The sequence below is a fragment of the Dreissena polymorpha genome, chromosome 9 (genome assembly GCF_020536995.1).
Source record: "Dreissena polymorpha isolate Duluth1 chromosome 9, UMN_Dpol_1.0, whole genome shotgun sequence".
Classification (NCBI taxonomy): Eukaryota; Metazoa; Mollusca; class Bivalvia; order Myida; family Dreissenidae; genus Dreissena; species Dreissena polymorpha.
The window spans coordinates 93,396,128-93,422,361 of NC_068363.1; the positions used below are offsets into that span (position 1 = coordinate 93,396,128).

General features: G+C 36.8%; 1 protein-coding gene across 3 annotated transcripts in view; it reads left to right on the forward strand.

Moving 5' to 3' along the window:
* The window catches only part of LOC127846741 (dual serine/threonine and tyrosine protein kinase-like), a 51,631-nt gene extending 30,184 nt beyond the window's left edge, over positions 1-21,447 (forward strand). For 2 of the 3 annotated variants that reach the window (XM_052378235.1, XM_052378237.1), the window contains 8 exons: positions 8,653-8,750; positions 10,993-11,201; positions 12,977-13,133; positions 13,714-13,869; positions 14,476-14,566; positions 15,316-15,394; positions 16,064-16,234; positions 17,664-21,447. In XM_052378235.1, the coding sequence (XP_052234195.1) occupies positions 8,653-8,750; positions 10,993-11,201; positions 12,977-13,133; positions 13,714-13,869; positions 14,476-14,566; positions 15,316-15,394; positions 16,064-16,234; positions 17,664-17,881 (1,179 nt within the window). In that variant the 3' untranslated portion in view covers positions 17,882-21,447. Of the gene's footprint in view, positions 1-2,767; positions 2,846-8,652; positions 8,751-10,992; positions 11,202-12,976; positions 13,134-13,713; positions 13,870-14,475; positions 14,567-15,315; positions 15,395-16,063; positions 16,235-17,663 lie in introns of all 3 variants that reach the window. The other variant, XM_052378236.1, reaches the window with a different exon arrangement.
* Positions 21,448-26,234: the final 4,787 nt, after the last annotated feature.

Consider the following 26,234-nt stretch of genomic DNA (forward strand, 5'->3'; position numbering starts at 1 on the left):
GAAATGTTTTACGCTTTTGAAACAAGGCACTGCCACTGCCTGTATGTGAAATGATAAAAAACACAGATACATTTCTTCATCCATTTATGGTTTTTGACTATTCAAACTGTCTGAAGTTCATCTCATCAGTGACTCATTGTAACTAAGTTTTCTGAAATTAAAAATTCTTGTTATTAGATTGGGGTATAGTGGGCAAGTGGACATGTGGGCTGGCATGTAGTTTCTGGTTCATAACTTCAGTTTGAGTCAAAGATCTGAATGGAAGTTGTGAATATCCAGCATGCATGGGGTTTTATTTAGGGCTTGTCTGGTCAATGTCATCGTAACTGTATTCAAAATAGAAAAAAAAGTTTCTATGCAGTAAATTTAGTAGGGATGGAGATATGGCTTTAAAATGTTTATTAGTGCCCTACCGGTGAAAGGTGAAACCGGAGGGGACTAAAGGTTTGGGCTCTGACATGTGTCTGTGAGTCTGCCACACTTTTCTGGATCCTGCGATAACTTTAAAAGTACTTCATATTTTTTCATGAAACTTGAAACATGGACAGATTGTAATATGGAGATAATGCACGTCATTTCATTTTGTTCCTACATCAAGAATTACTATGGCAACAAATAGACGAGAAAAATTGCTGAAAATGGTGGAGTTTCACCAGTAGGGGACTTTAATAGCTTGGCTATAGTGTTGTTGTATATAGATTACATAAAGACCTAGCTTGAGAATGCATTTTGGGCCTGTCAGGTTAAGGTAAAGGTCAAAGTTACTTAAATAGAAACACAGCTTACAAGTGATTTCAGGCATACAAGTTTTGTTGGCATGGACAAATCTTGATTTAACTTAGATTATAGAAAGCTTTCATGGATATTTGGTATTGTATTTTGGTTTTGTTGGGTAAAGGTAACAGTTACTTAAAATATAAAATGACATGCTATCAATAACTATGAGTTTTTATTTTTAAACTATTTATTTAAGCTCGATTGCATAGAAAGGCTTAGGCTTATTAAAAATGTTCTCGAGTCTGTTTCCTGCAACTAGAACCAGTACTTTGTGTCTATGGGGAAGATCTAGCGAACACTTTCTCAGTGGGGATAGAACCAGTGACCTCCTCGTAGCTAGGCAAACAACATGTCCACTACACCACAGAGACCTATGAGTTTTAATGAAGATATGAGTCACGTTCTGAGAAAACTGGGCATAATGCATGTGCGTAAAGTGTCGTCCCAGATTAGCCTGTGCAGTCTGCACAGGCTATTCAGGGACGACACTTTCTGCTTAAACTTGATTTTCGGTAAGGAGGGACTTTCTTGAAACAAAAAATACCATAAAAGCGGAAAGTGTTGTCCCTGATTAGCCTGTGCGGACTGCACAGGCTAATCTGGGATGACACTTTACTCACATGCATTATTCCCAGTTTTCTCAGAACACGACTCATATTGTACTAAAATTTGTGTGTATGAAGATTACACAATGAACAAGGTTGAGATTGCATTTGAGTTGATTCAGGTCAAGGTCACTGCTACAATAAATAAATGGCTTCCAGTAAGTATTAGGGTTTTTGACAATGAGTTTGTTTATATAAAGACCTAGAATGGGAGTTAATTTTGGGCCAGTGGGTTAAGTTCAAAGTCACAGTTGCTAAAAAGAAAAAAAGTTTATGCTTAATGCCTAGAATGAGAATTTCATGTGAAAGTAGCCTACATATATACCTAGCTTGCGATTCCATTTGGGACTGGTCGGGTCAATATCAGGGTCACTGTTTCTAAAAATAGAAAACCAATTTCCTATCAATATTTTAATTTTTGTTTGGGGACATTTTTCAAAATTTTTGTAACTTTATAACTTAAATGCATGCAGACCTTGCTTGAGATTGCATTTAGGACCAGTTGAATCAAGGTCAAGGTCACTATTAATTTAAATAGAAAACCTACTCTCAATAAGTTGCATTTGTATGGAGGTGCTGAAATTGTGTTCTTAGTTGTCTTACACGTATACTTTGTTTGGGATAGGATAGCACAAGTATTTAAATAAATACCTCAAATAATAAAAATTTGTATTTATCATGTTTTCAAAGTTCCTTATTAGTTGTATACAAAGATGACAAAAAAAATCTGATACATGTACTGTATTCATGGGTATTCAATCTAGTACGTAAATGACCTGATGGCTTTGTATATATCTTAACATTTTTATTCATCAACATTTATAGTGTTGGTTTCCATTGGACATTAACAATAAAAGGTTTTAGTTTTTCTAAAAGTTTATCATACCCACATCGGCACTGGCTATGTCATCGCTTATTTTCATGAAGTCTATATCTTGCAGGTACTCATCACCTTGCTTGGCTTCAAGCCTTTTTAATTCCTTTGTGGGAAAACAAACCTTTGAGCTACAATAAGGATTTGTTCTGAAAGTTCTCAAATTGGTTGAAAAAAACAAACAGATATGATATATATTAAAATTATATGAAGTTTCATTTTGCATGTAGTATATTTGCAAAAATGCATTTATCTTTTAGGAAATTACCATCAATTTATATATATATTTTGTTACATATTTTCTTTAAATGTTATTAGGATTTTGAAGTTTTCTTCTTTGAATTGTTAAAATTACCTGAATTTTGCTTTTGAAAATTCAGTTTCCAATTCCGACACGTGAGAACAGAAGCAGAAATCCTTGCCTATGATTTGCAGGACATTACTTATGTTAAGTCTACATCTTGATACTGATGATCTTGCGTAGCTAATGGTGGGTTTTGCTTTGTATTAGATGATTATGACGGCATATAGGCTGGAAATATTTCTGGAAACGGTGTGTGATGGTTCGTTTCGTAGGAAACTACGGAAGGTAATCCTTGTGTATAAGCATCTTTCAGCCTTAGCATTCTTTGTGTATGAACAAATGTAAACAAAGTTTTCACACTTCAATTGGTAAATCATTGATATCAGTTGATATCAGGATTTTGTTCGCGTTTGAGGTCAGTTCAATGACCTTGTCAGTAATACAGGGCATTATTGAGCCTTAAAGACTCTGTTACAATGACTATATAATGTTTGTGATTGTCAAAGGGCATAGTATAAACTTTGATGCAAAAATATGCACCCTTAAAGCGAGATTATAGGATTTTGTCAAATATTTATTAATTTATATAAAATGTGTAAAAAACTTATTAAACATATATTTCAATATAAATTACAATAAAAGTTAAGAAGAACATGTGTCGAAAAATGCGAAATAAACCAGATATTTAATCCTGAAATCAAAAATGTTTGTACAGTGAAATTCGCCTGCATGTAAATCATGCATTTACGATGTGAATCTAAATTTAGTTTAACGGTTCATTTTAAATTCCTGCAACGATATCTATGCAAACGACACACGAACACTAACAAAAAAGACGAATGCTTCGGTTATTGTAGGAAAATATGTACGAAATATCTTCTTCACAATCAGCTCAGGGCGCTAATTTGTCGTTGCTGCATTTTATGAAATTTGTCTTCAATGTATACTTTTTCTTGCCTATTTTGTGTTGTTGTAACATATTTTTTAAACATATTACAATTTAACACATATAAAAAATCGTATAATCTCACTTTAATACATTTATCTGCTAAAAGTAGGTGTAGGTCAAGCTATATATTTTTTGTGTGAAAACATGTAAGCATCACATGATTATAATTATAAGAATGCCAAGATTGCCCCAAGCTGTAGTCTGAGATGCCAAGATTGCCCCAAGCTGTAGTCTGAATGACAAGATTGCCCCAAGCTGTAGTCTGAGATGCATTCTTTTTCAAACAATATGAGCCTAAGTCTAGGAAAATGGGGCTTAACCCTTTGCATGCTGGGTAATTTGTCGTCTGCAAAAATGTTGTCTGCTAATTTTATAAAATTAGCATTTTCTTCAAAAATTTTCAAAGAATGCTATCAGAATAGCAAACAGTTTGGATCCTGATGAGACGCCACATTTTGTGGCGTCTCATCTGGATCCAAACTGTTTGCAAAGGCCTTCAAAATTCGGTTCCAGCACTGAAAGAGTTAAAGCATGTGAATCAAGTGTTGTCCCTGACTAGCCTCTGAAGTCAGCGCAGGCTTATCAGGAACAACACTTTCTGCTAAAAGTGGATTTCTGGTGGGAAGAGACTTCCTTGAGAAGAACAAAATAAATAAAAGCAGAAATTGTCTTCTCTGTTTTACCCTTTCCCACTCAGAAGCAAAGTGAAAATGGCTATGTGCAAACAGCATACAACCAGAACAGCCTGCCAGAAGCTCGCAGTCTGTTCAGGTTTTATGCTATTTGCTGCTCATCAGTATCTAAGGGTTGGAAATGAAGCCTTTAAAAATTGCATCTTGTAAGAAAAGTCTTTAATTAAAATTAATTTTCTGAGGTACTACACAGGTGTGTATCTAAGTAGTAAAGGGTTAACTCTTTCAGTGCGGCAACCGAATTTTGAAGGCCTGTGCAAACAGTTTGGATCCAGATGAGACGCCACAGAATGTGGCGTCTCATCAGGATCCAAACTGTTTGCTATTCTGATAGTATTCTTTGAAAAAAATCCAAGAAAATGCTAATTTTAGAAATTTAGCAGACAACATTTTAGCAGACGACAAATTTCCCAGCATGCAAAGGGTTAAGCTGTGCAGAGTGACAGACTTCAAACATTCTTCACTGAGTCTACTGTTTGCAATGATTATGCATGATATATCATGCATTACATGTCTATTATGCCCTTTTAAGCTGAGATGGCAGGGTTTGCTGGATGTCTGTAGTCAAACAGTTTGTGTCTGGGCTTTACCAATCTGTTTGCTTTAAACTCCTTTCATTATGAAGAGCCTCATGACAGCTTTTCTACATACAGCTCAATATTTTATTGCATCCCCTATGCTGTATGTTGTGCTGAAATTATTTACCATCAATTTCTGATCATCTTCACTCTATGTGTTGGTATAAGTATTCAAATCTGTTTATTGTGGGCTTTGTAAGCAAAAATTTTGCCATTTATACTTTAATTGAATATTTGTAATGATGCAGTTTTGTTTAAATACTGATATGATTGAGTAATTATTTTGAAATCTGGAATAGTTCAAGCTGGTCTTTGGGAAAACAGGGCTTAATGCAGGTATTTAAAGTGTTGTCCCAGATTAGCCTGTGCAGTCTGCAAATGCTAATCAGGGACAACACTTTCTGCTTTGACTGTTTGTTTTTATGCTCCCCCAAAATTTTTAGGGGGAGCATATAGTCGCCGCTTCGTCTGTCCGTGCGTGTGTCCGTCCGTCCGTGCACAATTTTCGTCCGGGCTATTTCTCAGCAATTAATGAACGGAATTCAATTAAACTTTATGGGAAGCTTCACTACCAAGAGGAGATGTGCATATTATCAGCCGGTTCTGGTCTGATGATTTTTCACAGAGTTATGGCCCTTTGAAATTTTCCATTTACTGTACATATAGTGCAATTCTTGTCAGAGCTATTTCTCCCCAACTACTTACTGGAATTCAATGAAGCTTTATGGGAAGCTTAACTACCTTGAGGAGATGCGCATGTTATTTGTGAGTTCTTGTTAGATGGTTTATTTAGAGAGTTATGGCCCAGAGCTCCAGATAAAAATTTGGTCAAATTCTTATTTACTCCCTATTTTAAAAATTAATTCTTATTTTACCCCTCTATTTATAAAATTAATTCTTAACAATATATTTCCAAATAATTTTGAGTGCTTTAGATTCGCAGTCATTTACGCAAGAGCTTATAAGTTCATCGATCATTGACGAACCCATCCTTTGGGTATTTGAATCTAATTTAAAAAAATGCATGCAGCGAGGACTTTTGACACTGTAATGGCTTTTTTGCCTTCCATGCTTCAATACACCGCTTCAGTTGGCCATTTCTGTAAAACGGTCACTCTACACTTCGGCTTTATATAGGTCATAATGGCCTTTTGGTCGCCGTAAAGTCATATCAAAAACTATATTTAACATTTAATTTTAATGGCATTTTAATAGGTATACAGTATATTACTTGTGTATAAAAATTACGATAAGTGTAATTAAAAAGGTACAATAAACAGTAATGAATCGCCTGCAAATCTAGGAGAACAGAATCGAGACCGTTTGGCCTTTCGACCGTTCTTAGGTGTGGCTCTTCTTCACAACAAACGCTTGAGTGACGTTGATTTACAGTTGTAGTTTTAATTGAGCGCCTAGACGAGCCAGAACCGGGATGAAATGTTTACCATACATAATTTGCTACTGGAAGTTTTACGCACGTTCGAAAATTTCGATTTCGTGTTTTATTTTTTCAATGCATAACTTTACGCAAAGATTTGAAATCTAAATCGTTATTTAAGAAATTTAATTTGTTTTTACGCCTTTACGCATGTTATCTGGAGCACTGTTATGGCCCTTTGAAATTTTTAAGTTGCTAAACCATCCATCGTATTATTTTGTCCAAGTTATGCCCCTCAAGACGTTTCCTTTTATCTGAATATATAGTGCAATATTGTGACAAAAAAACCTTTGGGGAGCATCACCCGTCTCCGACGGTTTCTTGTCTTCAAATACAAATTCAATAAAAGCACAAAGTGTTGCAGACAGCAAAGGCTAACCTGCACCTGCTTGTAGCCTGGTTTTGCCATATCTGGCTCATTCAAAGACACACAAATCAAATTCATATACCTTTTATAACATGCTAGTTCGATGAGGTATTATATAACTTGAGTGATGAATCAATTTAAAGCAAATATTTAAAGCCTTTTAAAGGGGCATTAAAAAACATAATAGTTTCACTGAAATATATTTTATTTGTAAAAAATGATGTAATGAATTTGATATGGTTTATTTTAGAATTCACTTAGTATGAAAGGAATATATTAATAATGAATACTAGATTTACTCATCATCAGCTGTTGCACACACATGAACAATTTTGAACAAGATGCAATATCTTAATTTTTTGACATAATTTATTTATTATTTGTATTATGTCATGTATTTGTTTTATTTATTGTTTTTTATGCCCCCGGATCAAATGATCGGAGGTATATTGTTTTTTGCCTGTCTGTCTGTCTGTCATTGTGTGTGTCTGTCCCAAAACTTTAACCTTGGTTAAACTTTTGTAATAACTTTTGCAATATTGAAGATAGAAACTTGATATTTGGCATGCATGTGTATCTCATGGAGCTTCACATTTTGAGTAGTGAAAGGTCAAGGTCATTCTTCAAGGTCAAAGGTCAAATATATGGCTTCAACACGGCACAGTAGGGGGCATTGTGCTTCACAAACACAGCTCTTGTTTTTTTTGGAGTGGGTTGGGGGATATGCAGAATTCCATTACAAAGGACTTTGTGCAAAGTTCCTCTTTGTATTGTTGACTATGGCTCTAATGGTTACATCCTATACTATTGACTATGGCTCTAATGGTTACATCCTATACTATTGACTATGGCTCTAATGGTTACATCCTATACTATTGACTATGGCTCTAATGGTTACATCCTATACTATTGACTATGGCTCTAATGGTTACATCCTATACTATTGACTATGGCTCTAATGGTTACATCCTATACTATTGACTATGGCTCTAATGGTTACATCCTATACTATGGACTATGGCTCTAATGGTTACATCCTATACTATTGACTATGGCTCTAATGGTTACATCCTATACTATTGACTATGGCTCTAATGGTTACATCCTATACTATTGACGATGGCTCTAATGGTTACATCCTATACTATTGACTATGGCTCTAATGGTTACATCCTATACTATTGACGATGGCTCTAATGGTTACATCCTATACTATTGACGATGGCTCTAATGGTTACATCCTGTACTATTGACTATGGCTCTAATGGTTACATCCTATACTATTGACTATGGCTCTAATGGTTACATCCTATACTATTGACTATGGCTCTAATGGTTACATCCTATACTATTGACGATGGCTCTAATGGTTACATCCTATACTATTGACTATGGCTCTAATGGTTACATCCTATACTATTGACTATGGCTCTAATGGTTACATCCTATACTATTGACTATGGCTCTAATGGTCACATCCTATACTATTGACTATGGCTCTAATGGTTACATCCTATACTATTGACTATGGCTCTAATGGTTACATCCTATACTATTGACTATGGCTCTAATGGTTACATCCTGTACTATTGACTATGGCTCTAATGGTTACATCCTGTACTATTGACTATGGCTCTAATGGTTACATCCTATACTATTGACTATGGCTCTAATGGTTACATCCTATACTATTGACTATGGCTCTAATGGTTACATCCTATACTATTGACTATGGCTCTAATGGTTTCATCCTATACTATTGACTATGGCTCTAATGGTTACATCCTATACTATTGACTATGGCTTTAATGGTTACATCCTATACTATTGACTATGGCTCTAATGGTTACATCCTATACTATTGACTATGGCTCTAATGGTTTCATCCTATACTATTGACTATGGCTCTAATGGTTACATCCTATACTATTGACTATGGCTCTAATGGTTACATCCTATACTATTGACTATGGCTCTAATGGTTACATCCTATACTATTGACTATGGCTCTAATGGTTACATCCTATACTATTGACTATGGCTCTAATCCTATACTCTGTGTTGGCAGCTAGTGCAGGGCATGCCATGGCGAGAGAGTCCCAGGATTGATGACGAATGGAAGAAGAAGGTTGCCATGGAGATGCTTGCCAGTCTCAGTGCAGCCAGGTATGTAGAGGGAGGTTTATAGCCACTATTGGTCTATAATAGACTTGTTATAGAATTACAGAATCCATTAATATATGTGTACAAACCAAACAGACCATTTGGAATCATTTTAAACACTTTCATAATCATATATGATGCATAATTGATCTGAGTTGTGCTCTTAGAAAACTGGGCATAATCCACGTGTCCAAGTATCTGCTTAACAAACATCAAGTCTATGAGAAAGTGTCCTCCCTGGTTAGCCCGTTCAACTGCACATTGATGCTTCACAGGAAGGACACTTTCCACATAGACTTTAGTTTTGTTAACAAGATACTTCCTTTAAATGCAAAATTTCACAAAACTTGTGTCATATCAGAATAGTCTGTATTAATTGCATAGGCTACGCTGGTATCACACTTTATGCGCATGCATTTAGCCCAGTTTCCCATACTGTGGCTCAGTTTTGTGCGCCAGTATGCTGTGATTTTATCATCATGGTAGTGTGTCCGAGTGCTATATCCTTCAAGATTGTTATACTTTTACATCAGTTGAATACAGGAAGGATGAAATTAATTATGTTTATGATAAATACTTTAAAATGACACAAAAACTAAGAAAACAACTGTTTAACTCTAAATTATATGTTGCACATTATGCAGAGTTTTCCTCCAAGCCCACACTTCAGAGTAACAATGTTTTCACCCAAACCAATACTCAGACAAAGTTTTCTTTAAAACCCACACTTCAAAGTATCAAATTTTTCCTCAAAACCCACACTTCAGAGTGACAAAGTTTTCCTAAAAATTCAAATTTTAGAGTAACAATGTTTCTCTCCAACAGCACATTTCAGATTTGCAGAGTTTTTATGAAACCCCATGTTTCAGAGTGTTGTTTTACAGAGTTTTTATCAGATCTCAAATCACAGATTCACAGAGCTTTTCTCAAAACCCTCATTGCAGATGAACAAATCAATTGTCCTTAAACCCAGTTATTTTCAACTCACAAAACTTCCTGGAATCTCCTACCTAAAAGTTTTCCTAACATGCCCGAATTCAGACTGGTTAAGTGTATCTCGTCCTTTCAGACTGGCTAAGAGTATCTCATCCTTTCAGACTGGCTAAGAGTATCTCATCCTTTCAGACTGGCTAAGAGTATCTCGTCCTTTCAGACTGGCTAAGAGTATCTCATCCTTTCAGACTGGCTAAGAGTATCTCATACTTTCAGACTGGCTAAGAGTATCTCGTCCTTTCAGACTGGCTAAGAGTATCTCGTCCTTTCATACTGGCTAAGAATATCTCGTCCTTTCAGACTGGCTATGAGTATCTCATACTTTCAGACTGGCTAAGAGTATCTCATCCTTTCAGAGTGGCTAAGAGTATCTCCTACTTTAAGACTGGCTAAGAGTATCAAATACTTTCAGACTGGCTAAGAGTATCTCATCCTTTCAGACTGCCTAAGAGTATCTAATACTTTCAGACTGGCTAAGAGTATCTGGTCCTTTCAGACTGGCTAAGACTATCTCGTACTTTCAGACTGGCTAAGAGTATATCGTACTTTCAGACTGGCTAAGAATATCTCATCCTTTCAGACTGGCTAAGAGTATCTCATCCTTTCAGACTGGCTAAGAGTATCTCATCCTTTCAGACTGGCTAAGAGTATCTCATCCTTTCAGACTGGCTAAGAGTATCTCATACTTTCAGACTGGCTAAGAGTATCTTATACTTTCAGACTGGCTAAGAGTATCTGGTCCTTTCTGACTGGCTAAAACTATCTCGTACTTTCAGACTGGCTAAGAGTATATCCTACTTTCAGACTGGCTAAGAATATCTCGTCCTTTCAGACTGGCTAAGAATATCTCGTCCTTTCAGACTGGCTAAGAGTATCTCCTACTTTCAGACTGGCTAAGAATATCTCGTAATTTCAGACTGGCTAAGAATATCTCGTCCTTTCAGACTGGCCATGAGTATCTCCTACTTTCAGACTGGCTAAGAATATCTCGTAATTTCAGACTGGCTAAGAATATCTCGTCCTTTCAGACTGGCTAAGAGTATCTCCTACTTTCAGACTGGCTAAGAGTATCTCGTACTTTCAGACCGGCTAAGAATATCTCGTCCTTTTAGACTGGCTAAGAGTAACTCGTACTTTCAGACCGGCTAAGAATATCTCGTCCTTTCAGACTGGCTAAGAGTACCTTGTACTTTCAGACTGGCTAAGAGTATCTCATCCTTTCAGACTGGCTAAGAGTATCTCATCCTTTCAGACTGGCTAAGAGTATCTCGTCCCAGATCAAGGACAGGCTGAACAAGTCTCACAGTGCGTTCTCCACGGCGCTACGGCAACTCGAGATGAAGCACACGGGGCGACTCGACAAGATAGAAGAGGAACGACTCAAACTGCGCAAGGTGCATGCACCAAGAGTTGCCAAGGTCGCACTGGAGAGTACCTCACTGAAAGATCTCATACTATATGGTGAGAGGGAGAACGTGTGTGTTTGGTTTCATCCAAATTTATTCATATGAAAACATATCTTGTATAGCTCACAGTAATATAGTTTTAATAATGGGAATGACTTAATGCTGGAATTCCTGCAGATGAATTTGCTACTCCTTCTGGTTTGATATTTCTGGTTTGATATCTATGCACCTATTATGGGAGCAGGCTTGGCTGATGGAGGTCGGTAAGGGCAAGAGTCACTTTTTTCCGGTCACTAGGTTTTGCAGGTTTCATTGAATTCTTTAAATGTTTGTTTACATAAATTGGTAGCTATGTTCAATAACCAGCCAAATAGTGCCAGACTTTCCAGAGTTATTTTTCTTTTGTTTATATATAAAGATAGCAATATTCGCCTTATAAACTCTCTTTGCTTTATCTTATAATTATGCCCCCCTTCGAAGAAGAGGGGGTATATTGCTTTGCACATGTGGGTCGGTCGGTAGGTCTGTCGGTCGGTCGGTCCGTCCACCAAGTGGTTTCCGGATGATAACTCAAGAACGCTTGGCGCTGGGATCATGAAACTTCATAGGTACATTGATCATGACTCGCAGATGACCCCTATTGATTTTGAGGTCACTAGGTCAAGGTCACGGTGACCCGAAATAGTAAAATGGTTTCCGGATGATAACTCAAGAACGCTTATGCCTAGGATCATGAAACTTGATAGGTAGATTGATCATGACTCACAGATGACCCCTATTGATTTTCAGGTCACTAGGTCAAAGGTCAAGGTCACGGTGACCCGAAATAGTAAAATGGTTTCCGGATGACAACTCAAGAACGCTTATGCCTAGGATCATGAAACTTGATAGGTACATTGATCATGACTCGCAGTTGACCCCTATTGATTTTCAGGTCACTAGGTCAAAGGTCAAGGTCATGGTGACCCGAAATAGTAAAATGGTTTCCGGATGATAACTCAAGAACGCTTATGCCTAGAATCATGAAACTTGATAGGTAGATTGACCATGACTTGCAGATGACCCCTATTGATTTTCAGGTCACTAGGTCAAAGGTCAAGGTCACGGTGACCCGAAATAGTCAAATGGTTTCCGGATGATAACTCAAGAACGCTTATGCCTAGGATCATGAAACTTGATAGGTAGATTGATCATGACTCACAGATGACCCCTATTGATTTTTCGGTCACTAGGTCAAAGGTCAAGGTCACGGTGACCCGAAATAGTAAAATGGTTTCCGGATGATAACTCAAGAACGCTTATGCCTAGGATCATGAAACTTCATAGGTACATTGATCATGACTCGCAGATGACCCCTATTGATTTTCAGGTCACTAGGTCAAAGGTCAAGGTCATGGTGACCGGAAATAGTAAAATGGTTTCCGGATGATAACTCAAGAACGCTTATGCCAAGGATCATGAAACTTCATAGGTACATTGATCATGACTGGCAGATGACCCTATTGATTTTCAGGTCACTAGGTCAAAGGTCAAGGTCACAGTGACAAAAAACATATTCACACAATGGCTGTCACTACAACTGAGAGCCCATATGGGGGGCATGCATGTTTTACAAACAGCCCTTGTTAATGTTTGTTCCCATAAAATGGAAATCAGGTTTGATAACCAGCCCCAAAAATATGGAATCACTTGGAGTCAATTCATATGGATGTGCATAACTATATAATTTTCCATCACAGTGATTCAAGATGAATATGTTTTACCTACATTCCTTTTCTAGTTTCTAAACAAATTAACCTTAAGCCATGTACATGATTCAAATGTTTGCAGGCATGCCAGTGATGGGCCGAGAGATCGGTCGGGGTCAGTACGGAGTTGTCTACTCCTGCGACACCTGGGCTACATATTCCCCTTGTGCAGTGAAGTCAGTGGTCCCCCCTGATGATAAGCATTGGAATGACCTGGCACTGGAGTTCTTCTATACCAAGTATGGGGTTCTCTGTCTTCAGAATTAAGTTCTGACTTTACGTACAATAAAACTATGGCATGGTATGTAACTGAAAAATTTGCTTGCTTAATAGCAATGTTTGTCAGAAAATTATAAAAAATGCTGCTTTGAAGCAAGTGAGTTAAAGACTATTTTCATTGGATAACAACAACAGGTGAAGTTGCTTGGTTATAAATAATATTGTCACTCATCAAATGGAGCATGCTGAAGATGACAGGCAGCTTTCCTTGTCTGACAAATACATGAAAAAAGTGCACATGTTGAATGTCAAGTAAATCTGCATCAGTTTTCCTTTATACCCTTTCGGGCTCAGATATGAATTTTGACCTGTTTAAAGTCTCTTTTAGAATCAAATCAAATTAAGCAGCTTTCTTAACAGATTCAAGTTTTGAAGGCTTAGTTTCTTACCCTGAGATGCTGAAATATTTTGAACAGCAAGTTCTGATTTTATGCTGGTTGCAAAGAGCCATTTTCATTTTGCTTCTGAGTGGGAAAGGGTTTATCCTATTGACTGCTTCTTTTTGCTCCTATTAAATATCAACTAATTTTCATTTGTCAGAAATATAAATGAGCATGACCGGATAGTGATGCTGCGGGGGTCCATCATTGACTACTCGTATGGAGGGGGGACCACTCCGGCCGTACTGTTGGTGATGGACCGCCTACAGAGGGACCTCTACACGGCAATCAAGCAACACCTGGAGTGGGTGCCCAGGTATGCTATCCATGAAATGAGCTTTGATCTTGGAAAATGGGGCTATATGAATGTCGTAAAGCGTCATCCCAGCTTAGCCTGTGCAGTCATCACAGGCTAATCAGTGACGTCACTTCCTACTTTATGATTTAGTTTTGTTTTAATGTAGTATATTCTTTACAACCATTTTATGCTGAATTGTTCTTCCTGATTAGCCTGTGCAGAAATGTATTTAGATATCGCTCAAGTTATAACATCCATGAAAAAGAAGGAAAGAATATAGCAACTTAACAATTCTTGAAATTCTGAAAAACCCAGATTTTTACATAAAATTTGGCATACTTATAAACAGCAATGTTAGGATGATATACATATATTTAATTATCACAGTATAACAAACCTAACTATATAACTGTTGCAGATATTCAGCAACAAATATGTCTGCAGTATAATTATATGTGGTGACTGACAGAAAATGTTTTTTACGCTATCTAAGCGGAAAAATGTTTGATTGCTCTGTCTTTGGACTGCTCTTGTTACAACTTGCTGCTTGTAATGACTACCAACATAGGGGCATATTTGTGATTTCTATGACAAGCCGCGATTGTCCCGTGTCTTGTCCTTCAGACTCCAGGTGGCTATGGATGTGGTGGAAGGGATCCGCTACTTGCACAGTCAGGGCCTAGTACACAGGGACATCAAGCTGAAAAACGTGCTGGTAAGTAGAGATATATGAGCCCGGGTATATGAGACTTAACTAGGCAATCAAGCTGGTAAGTAGATATATTTAGACTTAACTACACAATCATGCTGGTAAGTAGAGATGTTTGAGACTTAACTACCCAATGATGCTGGTAAGTAGAGATATATGAGACCTCACTGCACAAGCTGGTAAGTAGAGATATTTGAGACTTAACTACACAATCAAGCTGGTAAGAAAATGGGTAAGGTGACATATTTCTTAAAAAACACGTTGAAAATCAACAATATGCAAGTAAGAGAGGACTTGATTTCCGGATAAACATGCTAGTTAGTAGAGAGAACTTGATTTCTTGATAAACATGGCAATTAGTAGAGAGAACTTGATTCCTTGAAAAACATGGCAGTTTGTAGAGAACTTGATTCCTTGATAAACATGCTGGTAAGTAGATAGTAGTGCGTCCCTTCTGTGGCAAAATATTTGAATGATGTTAAATGATTACATATTCTTGTTTTAAAGGAATTCAATTTAATCTAGTCTTCTTTATTCTTCCATTGTTTGATATTTGAACAAACATTTTCCAACAATTTAATATAAAAAAGCATAGAAGGCCACATGGGCTACTGAACTCAAACCAAAAAGAAGACAATGTGCACTTCACTTTCATATAAGTGTTAAGACAGTCAAACCAAAAAGAAGACAATGTGCACTTCACTTTCATATAAGTGTTAAGACAGTCATTTCAGCATGTGTTATTTTTCTTGCAGCTGGATAAAGACAACCGTGCCAAAATAACAGACCTAGGATTCTGTAAGCCAGAAGCCATGATGAGTGGTAGCATCGTTGGTACGTACTGCAGGAAGAATATTAAACCCTTTACTGCTCACAAGCAAAATGAAAATGGCTGTATGCAACCAGCTTAAAACCAGAACAGCCTGCGAGTAACTCTCAAACTGTTCAGGGTTTATGCTGTTTGCTGCACATCAGTGTCTAAGAGTTGAAAAAGATCCCTTTACAAACTTTAATCTAGTAAAAAAAGGTCTTCAATTTAAATTTGAATTTCAAAGGGATTACAAATGCATCAATGTGGGTATCTGAGTGGAAAGGGGTTAACCCTTTGCATGCTGGGAAATTTGTCGTCTGCTAAAATGTCGTCTGCTGAATTTCTAAAATAAGCATTTTCTTCGATTTTTTTTCAAAGAATACTATCAGAATAGCAAACAGTTTGGATCCTGATGAGACGCCACGTTCTGTGGCGTCTAATCTGGATCCAAACTGTTTGCAAAGGCCTTCAAAATTCGGTTCCCGCACTGAAAGGGTTAAAAATGCTGCAAGTTAGGATTGGTATTAAGTTATAATTGTTGTTTATTATAAGTCAGTGACTAGCTCTCCTGAAAATATCATTTTCTTCCTTAAAGTATATCTTGTACTATCACAAAAACAAACACAATTTGATCTATGTCTTCAGTCAGTATATAAGAGTTGTTCAAAAGCCCTGATTTGATTTCATTCCAGGCACGCCAATCCACATGGCCCCCGAGCTGTTCTCAGGGCGCTATGACAGCAGTGTGGATGTGTATGCATTCGGCATACTCTTCTGGTATATATGTGCGGGAAACGTGCGTCTGCCACAGAACTTTGAACTGTGTGCCAACAAGGATCAGCTTTGGAACAATGTCAAACGAGGTACTGGGCATTTTGATCTATTTAAATATTGAAAATGAATAAAATATATTGATTTTATCATAATCGGTCATGAATACTTCTAAGTAGATCAAAATGGTTCTCAGTATTGGGAACATTTTCTATTAAGAGTTAGTTTTAAAACATAACTTTGTTCTTAAATGTAGAACAATCAGTGAGTTTCAACTGTTAGAATAGAGAAGTGGTCCATTAATGTATGTGTATGATCGTTTATTTAGGCTTTCAACTCAACCCATAATCTACCTAAAACTTGTCTATTCCTGACTATTATCGTTGTAACTAAGCTGCGCTTAGGTAAAAAACGCTTTATGCTTGTGCATTAAGTATTTTCCTTGACTTGTCTAAGTAGTCGGCACAGGCAAATACGGGATGACACTTTCCCCTTTCAAATTTTTCACTTAGAGCCCTTTTTTCTTAAAGTGATCGTCGACCATGAATGATGAAAAAAAAAAAGTTCTAAAATACCGTATTTTTTTTACAATTATTAGTTTATATTGAGTAAAATATCACTACTGGTATATTACATTACTTGAAAAAAGTTCATATTTTCAGTATATTCGGTAATAATATTTTGCGATGTAAAATCGAAAGTACATCATGAAAATAGTTGACATAACGATATACACACTATAAATAACGCAAGTAGATTGATCATTTTATATATAAAATATATACAATTCACTATGCATGCACAATTTGCTTTCATGGGTTTACCACGTGACGATGATATTCAATCTACTTGCGTTATTTATAGTTAACTTGTAGTTACCTGGTACACATACCCAGTAAAATTTTATTACTGAATATATGAAAATATGAACACTGAACAACTTTTTTCAAGTAATGTAATATGCCTGTCACGATATTTTAATCAATATAAACTAATAATTGTAAAAAAATGCCGTATTTTAGAACTTGTCTTTTTTTGTCATTCATGGTTGACGGTCCCTTTAACAAACATCAAGTCTATGCAGAAAGTGTCGTCCCTGATTAGCATTTGAAGACTGCAAAGACAAATCCGGGATGATACATTATGCACAAACTTTAAGACAGGTTTTTCCAAGAGACCTGCATTTAAACTCTTCTGGATTAGGACTGGAGCAGTTCCCAGTTTATGCAACAAAATAATTTCCACCCACAATGATTTTTATAAGATGAATTATTTAAGCTCTGATTCCTAAGAGATAAACTGAGAGAGTAACATTTCTTACTCTTATTGTTGTGTTATCGTTAGGAAACCTGTTTCCTCTTCAGGGACCAGAGACCAGAGCAGTCGACAGTGTTTTGAACAAAGTAACCTTCCTCCCACTACAATTGCTACAAGATAATTTATTCAAGCTTTAAACTTCATGGTTAACTAGGGTAGTAGAATTTCTTGCTAGTATTGTAATTCAATGTTTTTCCTATTCAGGTCTGCGCCCAGAGCAGTTGACAGTGTTTGATGACGAGTGTTGGGACCTGATGTCGGAGTGCTGGGAGGGGGAACCGGTGAAGCGCCCCCTGTTGGGAGACGTCCATATACGGCTGCAGGGCATCTATGACCGCTACCGGAACAAACCAGGAACCAAAACTGCCCGGGAAGCCACGGTCAAGACGAAAAATGTAAAGTACAAACTACGAGACCCCTAAAGTTGTGAAGTACAAACTGCACGACCCTTAACTGACATTGCTGTCATATGTGATGATTGAATTGTACTTTGCACTGTCAACAAGTGTGAGATTGCTAATTGGCAATTTACATTGATTAATATTTCTAATAAGTATTTATTATGCAGTCCAGTGGCATGGTATTTACTTAGAAAATGGGCGTTAACTTGGAAAGTGTATGAGCATAACTTTTATGTTGCTAATTGGCATTAACATGAAAAGTGCAAGGTCATGATATTTATTTGGCTACTTCACATTTGTTTGCACTGTCCATGGCACAGTATTTATATAAGTCTTCTATAAAATTGTGAAGTGTTAAATGTTATAATTTGATACCTATTTGTTACTAGAATGTAACTAAAACATGAATGGGCAATCAGCAATTGTTATGGTGTGTTTGCAGGTAGTACGTTTTGGTCCTGTTAACTGTAGGCCATGTTCGTCAGTAACCATGCATGTTTAATTTACACAAGCTTACTGTAGTATTTTATTAAATGATTAGAAACACACACTTTACATACATTCCACTGGTCCATGTTGGATGTCTAGAGCCTAGGCCACAGTCATCAACATGGGCTTTGTTTAGGGAGATGGGTATACATTTAAGCAGCAACCCACAAGCCCATGTCTCTGAATGATTTTGGTGGGTCAATAGATTTTCTAGACAACTCCACTTTCATCTAAACAAGATGTCGGGCAAATGCCAAACTGTTAGTAGAACAAATGAGGGTATCTGTTGTCAAAGCATTGGAAGAGTAAATGTGGGCATATGTGGTCAAACTGTTAAGAAAATAAATGTGGGCAATTCTGGTCAAATCTTTATTAGAATAAATGTGGGCATTAATTGAGGTCAAACCATTTTAAAATAAATATGGTCATATGTGGTCAAATCTTTACTAGAATAAATGTGGGCAACTGTGGTCAAATATTTTTTAGAATAAATATGGACAATTGTGGTCAAACCATTGTAGAATAAATGTTGGCAGTCTTAATTAGAATTAATGTGGGCGCTTGTGGTCAAATGTTTAGTAGAACAATGTGGGCCATTGTGGTCAAATGTTGAGTAGAACAATGTGGGTGATTGTGGCAAAAACGTTTAGTAGAACAATGTGGGCATATTTGGTCAAAGTGTAAGTAGAATAAAAGCGTGCGACTGTGGTCTAATTGTATATAGAACAAATGTGGGCTACTGTGGTAAGTGGAGTAAATGTGGGCATATTTGGTCAAAACATTAAACTATAATTCCGAGAAGATATTCCTTTCATTCTATTGGTACTCTGCTAAAACCCAACCAGCATGCACCCATGCATGCATTGCAAAGATTTGTTTCAGAATATCTGTGTCAATAAAATGCGCAGTTATCATTCCATTCTTAATATTCATCAAATTTTAATTAAATTACTGTTTAACAATATAATGCATAGAACTGTTTCCTGTATTAAATTATAAATATCCTGACAATGTGTGATGTGTCATTGACATTCCATGAATGGAAGTAAATCAATTACACAAATAAAGATTAAGTATTGTTAACAATTGGTTGGAATGTCTTTCAACTGTTTGTTGCAGACTGCACAGGCTTAACCTTAGACAACACTTTATGCATATGCATTATGCCCAGGTTTCCCAAAACAAGGCTAAATTGTTTCAGCATATATGGCACTTGACTGATTTGTCTTGCATAACAAATAGCCACTGATACTTTTGAGTATACAAAACACACACTATCTATGAAGTTGTTAAAAAAATACAAGACATTATGATGTGCAATATAATTGTGTTAATATCAATATTTTAACATTTCATTGTTGATTGCAAAAACATGTTTGTTGCAGATTTTCTTTTAATTGAAAATCAATGTTTATAGCTTTGTATTGATTCTACTATGCTACAAGTATATAATGATGTTGTGAATTTTTATGTCCCCCACCATTATAGTGGTCTGTTGGTTGGTTGGTCTGTTGGTTTGCGCCAACTTTAACATTTGCAATAACTTTTGCAATATTGAAGAAAGCAACTTGATATTTGGCATGCATGTGTATCTCATGGAGCTGCACATTTTGAGTGGTGAAAGGTCAAGGTCAAGGTCATCCTTCAAGGTCAAATGTCAAAAAAACTTAATCAAAGCAGCGCACAAGGGGACATAGTGTTTCTGACAAACACATTTCTTGTTTTTTATTTGTGTGTGCTTGTTAACTTATTTGTATGGGATCAAACTAAAACAATTTTCAAGAAGTGGATGAATTTAGTTTCAGTTGTTAATTGGTGCACATATAAACTAACCCTAATGTGTACTTGATTGTGGAGCCTGTTTTCAGTCATCTTAATAAAGCTAACATAATTGTCTTATGAAAAAGACGTGATTCCAATTAACTGAAACTCTTTATATGTTGCTTAATTATCTTAATGTTTTATCTTGGAAAGACCATTTATGAGGTAGAAACCAGATCTTTTATATTATTTTTAGTAAACTCACCATGTCAATTTCACACAATGGGGTCAATGCTGAAATATGGGCATTTTACAGCTTGCAAAGACTGTTATTTTTCATTAGATAATGATGTTATTACATGTTTGCCCTGAGATGATATATAGAGAATATATCCCAAGCTCCAAGTCTAACTTATTTTTTTTATAAAGATTTACAATATCAATGTCATTCTTGACAGCAGACAGCACATGTTGTAATCAGGCATCTTGTATTATTTTTCAATATGATTGCATTAACAGTGAATTGTCCTTTATATTTGTTTAATGTATATTTATGTATGTATGTCTGCAACGACTTTTTTTCACAGAACATGTTTTTTATTGTATGATACCATACGAGTATATTTAAAATTTAGCCAGGTCATGCAAAAATGGCTCTTACGATGCAATATGACCAGCCTTGCACCCGATCAGCCTCCATGGATCAGACCAGCCTGCGCATCCTCACAGTCTAGTCAGGAGCTTCAAGATCCAGAATCCTTGCTTGACTAAAGCAGACATGGTAGCTCCTGACTGGACTTCACAACTGCGCAGGCGGCCACATACGGCATAAGACCTATTTTGGCATGACAAGGCTTATTTTAAGACTATCAGCATTTTAAGAATATCAAAGCTTTCCAAAGGACTGTAGTTCTGTATTGTGTTAAAGTGTTTTGGTAAATCAGAATGCAAATGTTTATAATTGAGTCAAAACTAACTCATATTTTGTTGATGTAATTTAATGTCAAACTAGTTGTTTTATTTTTTAACCTTAATGGGAAAAATGACAAGCTTTCCCTGTAAACATGTGTTACATTGGTTTACACAATTTAGGGTGTTTAAACAAAGGATGCAAGTAAGTTGTTTTTCTTTTTTTAGAAATAAATTGAAACAATTGTTTGTTTAATTAAACATCATATGCATGTAAATTGCATTTCAATGTTTTATTTGTCCAGTCTTTTAGCAACAGGTGCATGTAAATTGCTTTTAGTAATTCACATTCTTGAAAATATTTCTTATTGTTTTGTTAATGTATTTAATTGAACATATTGCTATAAAATAAACTTCTTGACATGTTATAGCTTTGTTTTGTGTTTCAGACAAAAATTGAATATCATAAGAACAATCCCTTAATATTCATTTAGATGGATAACATGGAAGAATTCACTGTAAAACATTCATCTTTATAAACATTGGTGAGCCATTAAATGACCAATAAAACCAGACCTTGTTACGTCAATAACAGATCCCTTCTAAGATGTAGAAAAATATACACATTTAGAGTTTAAATGGGGGCATACCTAGAGCAATTTTTAATGTATATTGAAAATCATGGAAAATAATTAAAGCAAGATGTGGTATGCTGAAAAGTGATACTTCATCAGACAAGTTTGTTCAAACGAACAGACAGACATAAATGCCAAGTATTAATCAAGTACCCCATGTCTACCTTTCTATCAATTATATATTTTCTTAGAATAAAATCTACTAAGCAACTGTCAACTTGAGTATTTATTAGTCAATATCAAACATTTAAAGGATATCAGTAAATATGAGCACATTGAAAAGTGACTGCATGTAATGTACCGAGCATACGGGGCCACATGTCACTATTGTAAGAAGATAAATCACTGGTTCAAACTATGCAAATTAAGACGCAACAATGTAAACAAGATACAAAGCGAAGAATATGCATACAGCAGCACTGAGGAAGAAAGCAGTGATGAAGAACTTTTCCACATGCACACGGCCTCCGATATAGATCAGAGGGTGAACACTGTCTATGACAAATGGCTTGTAAAACTAGACGTGTGTGACAATACGAATAGATACCAGTGCAAAGTGTAACATTTTGGTTAAAGCAGAATATGACAAAATCAGGAACAATTTTCAACTGCATCGCTCATCAAAACACTGAAATCATACACCAACCATCAAATAAAACCATTGGGATCGATTTTCATTCCTGTCAAAAGTGGTGACAAAGTGATCAGCACACGCTTTGAGATCGTCAACTTGTCACAAGAAAACATCTTAAGTGGAAACATGGTTGAAGAGCTTGGTCTAGTGCAGAGGATAAACAACACTGACCAGCAAAGCAAAGAAGAATTAGCTCGTGACTTCCCAGAACTCAAACAACTGGTACACTACCCGGACACTACTCGATCAAAGTGGATGAAAGTGCTAAAGGTGTGATCCATGCCCCACGTAGGGTAGCAGCGTCCATAAAACCTTGTGTGATAGAAAGAGAGAAATGAAGGAAAACTAATACATTACACCGGTGAAGGAACCAACAAAATGGGTCAGCTCTGTGGTGGTGTCGCTGAAAAATGACAAGGTCAGATTGCTTATCGACCCCAAAGACTTAAATTAAGGCAATGAAAAGGGAATGATATCTTGGACGAGTTCAAAAATGGTTCCGATTGGTTGAAAAACATGCCCGCCAGGGGACGGGGCATTTTTCCATATATGGCTATATATGGCTTTACTAGTTTTAGTAAAACCTTGTGAACACTAGAGGCCACATTTATTGTCCGTTCATCATGAAATTTGGTCAGACGTTTTGTCCCAACGATATCTTGGACCAGTCCAAAAATGGTTCCGGTTGGTTGAAAAAAAACATGGGCACCTGGTGGCTGGGCACTTTTCCTTATCTGGCTTATTATGGCTATAGTAAAACCTTGTTAATACTAAAGTGGCCACATTTATTGTCCGATCTTCATGATACTTGGTCAGAAGATTTGTTGCAATAATATCTTGGATGGGTTTGAAAATGGTTCCGGTTGGTTGAAAAACATGGCTGCCGGGGGGCAAGGCATTTGTCTTTATATGGCTTTAGTAGAGCCTTGTTAACATTCTGGAGGCTACATTTATTGTCTGATCATCATGAAACTTTGTCAGAAAATGTGTCTCAATAATATCTTGGACAAGATAAAAAAAATGGTTCTGGTTTGTTGAGAAACATGGTAGGCAGGGGGCGGGTATTTTTCCAAATAGGCTCTAGTAAAACCTTCTTAACACTATAGAGGCCACATTTATTGTCCGTTCATCATGAAATTTGGTCAGACGTTTTGTCCCAACGATATCTTGGACCAGTCCAAAAATGGTTCCGGTTGGTTGAAAAAAAACATGGGCACCTGGTGGCTGGGCACTTTTCCTTATCTGGCTTATTATGGCTATAGTAAAACCTTGTTAATACTAAAGTGGCCACATTTATTGTCCGATCTTCATGAAACTTGGTCAGAAGAATTTGTTGCAATAATATCTTGGATGGGTTTGAAAATGGTTCCGGTTGGTTGAAAAACATGGCTGCCGGGGGGCGAGGCATTTGTCTTTATATGGCTTTAGTAGAGCCTTGTTAACATTCTGGAGGCTACATTTATTGTCTGATCATCATGAAACTTTGTCAGAAAATGTGTCTCAATAATATCTTGGACAAGATAAAAAAAATGATTCTGGTTTGTTGAGAAACATGGTAGGCAGGGGGCGGGTATTTTTCCAAATAGGCTATAGTAAAACCTTCTTAACACTATAGAGGCCACATTTATTGTCCGATCTTCATGAAACTTTGTCAGAAGATTTATCCCAATGATATCACATTTGTTTTAATGGTATCTTGGAAAAGTTAGAAAATGGTTCTGGTTAAAAAACATAGTAGCCAGGGGGTGGGACATTTTTCCTGATATGGCTATAATAGTAAAACCTTGTTAACACTCTGAAGACCCCTTTTGTTGTCCGATCTTCATGAAACTTAGAAGATTTGTCCAAATGATATTTTGGATGAGTTAAAATATTGTTCCGTATGGTTGAAAAACATGGCCGTGCATTTTTCCTGTTTGTTGAAAACATGGTAGCCAGGGGGTGGTGCATTTTTAACTAGGTTTTCAGAAGGAAAAAAAAAGGTAATTAGATTGAAAAATGTCGGCATGTGGGCTGGCTTGTGAGTGGGCGGAGCAAGCTTGTCCGGGCCATAACTTTGTCGTTCATTGTGAGATTTTAAAATCATTTGGCACATTTGTTCACCATAATTAGACGGTGTGTCGCACGAAAGAATTACGTCGATATTTCGTGGCAAAGGTCACGCTTTGAGTTCAAAGGTAAAAAATGGCCATAAATGAGCTTGTCCGGGCCATAACTATCTCATTCAGTTGATTTCATCTCAGTCTGATGACTTGACTCTTTACAATTCATGACAGTGCAGTTGGTTACATCTCTGTCTGATGACTTGACTTTACAATGCATGATAGTGCAGTTGGTTACATCTCAGTGTGATAACTTTAATCTTAACAATGCATGAGAGCGTAGTTGGTTACATCTCAGTGTGATAACTTGACTCTACAATTCATGACAGTGCAGTTGGTTACATCTCTGTTTGATACCTTGATGCATGATAGCGCTGTCGGTTACATCTCGTTGTGATAACTTGAATCTTTACAATGCATGAAAGCGCAGTTGGATACATCTCAGTGTGATAACTTGACTCTTTACAATGCATGACAGTGCAGTAGGTAATATCTCGGTGTGATAACTTGAATCATTACAATGCACGAGAGCTCAGTCGGTTACATCTTGGTCTAACGACTTGACTCTTCACAATGCATGAAAGCCCAGATGGTTACATCTTGGTCTTTTGACTTGACTCTTGACAATGCATGACAGCGCAGTTGGCTACATCTCTGACTAATGACTTTACTCTTTACAATGCATGACAGTGCAGTTGGTTACATCTCTGTCTGATTACTTGACTCTTTACAATGCGTGACAGTGCAGTTGGTTACATCTCTGTCTGATGACTTGACTCTTTACAATGCATGACAGTGCAGTTGGTTACATTTCAGTCTGTTGACATGACTCTTTACAATGCATGAAAGTGTAGTTGGTTACATCTCTGTCTTATAACTTGAATCATTACAATGCACGAGAGCTCAGTTGGTTACATCTTGATCTTTTGACTTGACTCTTGACAATGCATGACAGCGCAGTTGGTAACATCCCTGTCTGATGACTTCACTCTTTACAATGCATGACAGTGCAGTTGGTTACATCTCTGTCTGATTACTTGACTCGTTACAATGCATAACAGTGCAGTTGGTTACATCTCTGTCTGATTACTTGACTCTTTACAATGCGTGATGGCGCAGTTGGTTACATCTCTAGTCTGATGACTTGACTCTTTACAATTAATGACAGTGCAGTTGGTTACATTTCAGTCTGTTGACTTGACTCTTTACAATGCATGAAAGTGCAGTTGGTTACATCTCTGTCTGATGACTTGACTCCTTACAATGCATGACAGCGCAGTTGGTTACATCTCTGTCTTTTGATTTGACTCTTGACAATACATGACAGCGCAGTTGGTTACATCTCTGTCTGATGACTTGACTCTGTACAATGCATGATAGCATAGTTGGTTACATCTCTGTCTGATGACTTGACTCTTTACAATGCATGACAAGTGCAGTTGGTTACCTTTCAGTCTGATTTCTTGACTCTTTACAATGCATGACAGTGCAGTTGGTTACATCTCTGTCTGAAGACTTGACTTTTTACAATGCATGACAGCACAGTTGTTTACATCTCTGTCTGATGACTTGACTCCTTACAATGCATGACAGCACAGTTGGTTACATCTTGGTCTGATGACTTGACTCTTTACAGCGCAGTTGGTTACATCTCGGTCTTTTGATTTGACTCTTGACAATACATGACAGGGCAGTTGGTTACACCCCTGTCTGATGACTTTACTCTTTACAATGCATTAAGCGCAGGTGGTTACTGCTTTGTCTGATGATTTGACTTTTTAAAATGCATCAAAGCGCAGTTGGTATATATCAGTCTTATGACTTGATAGTGAAGTTAGTTACAA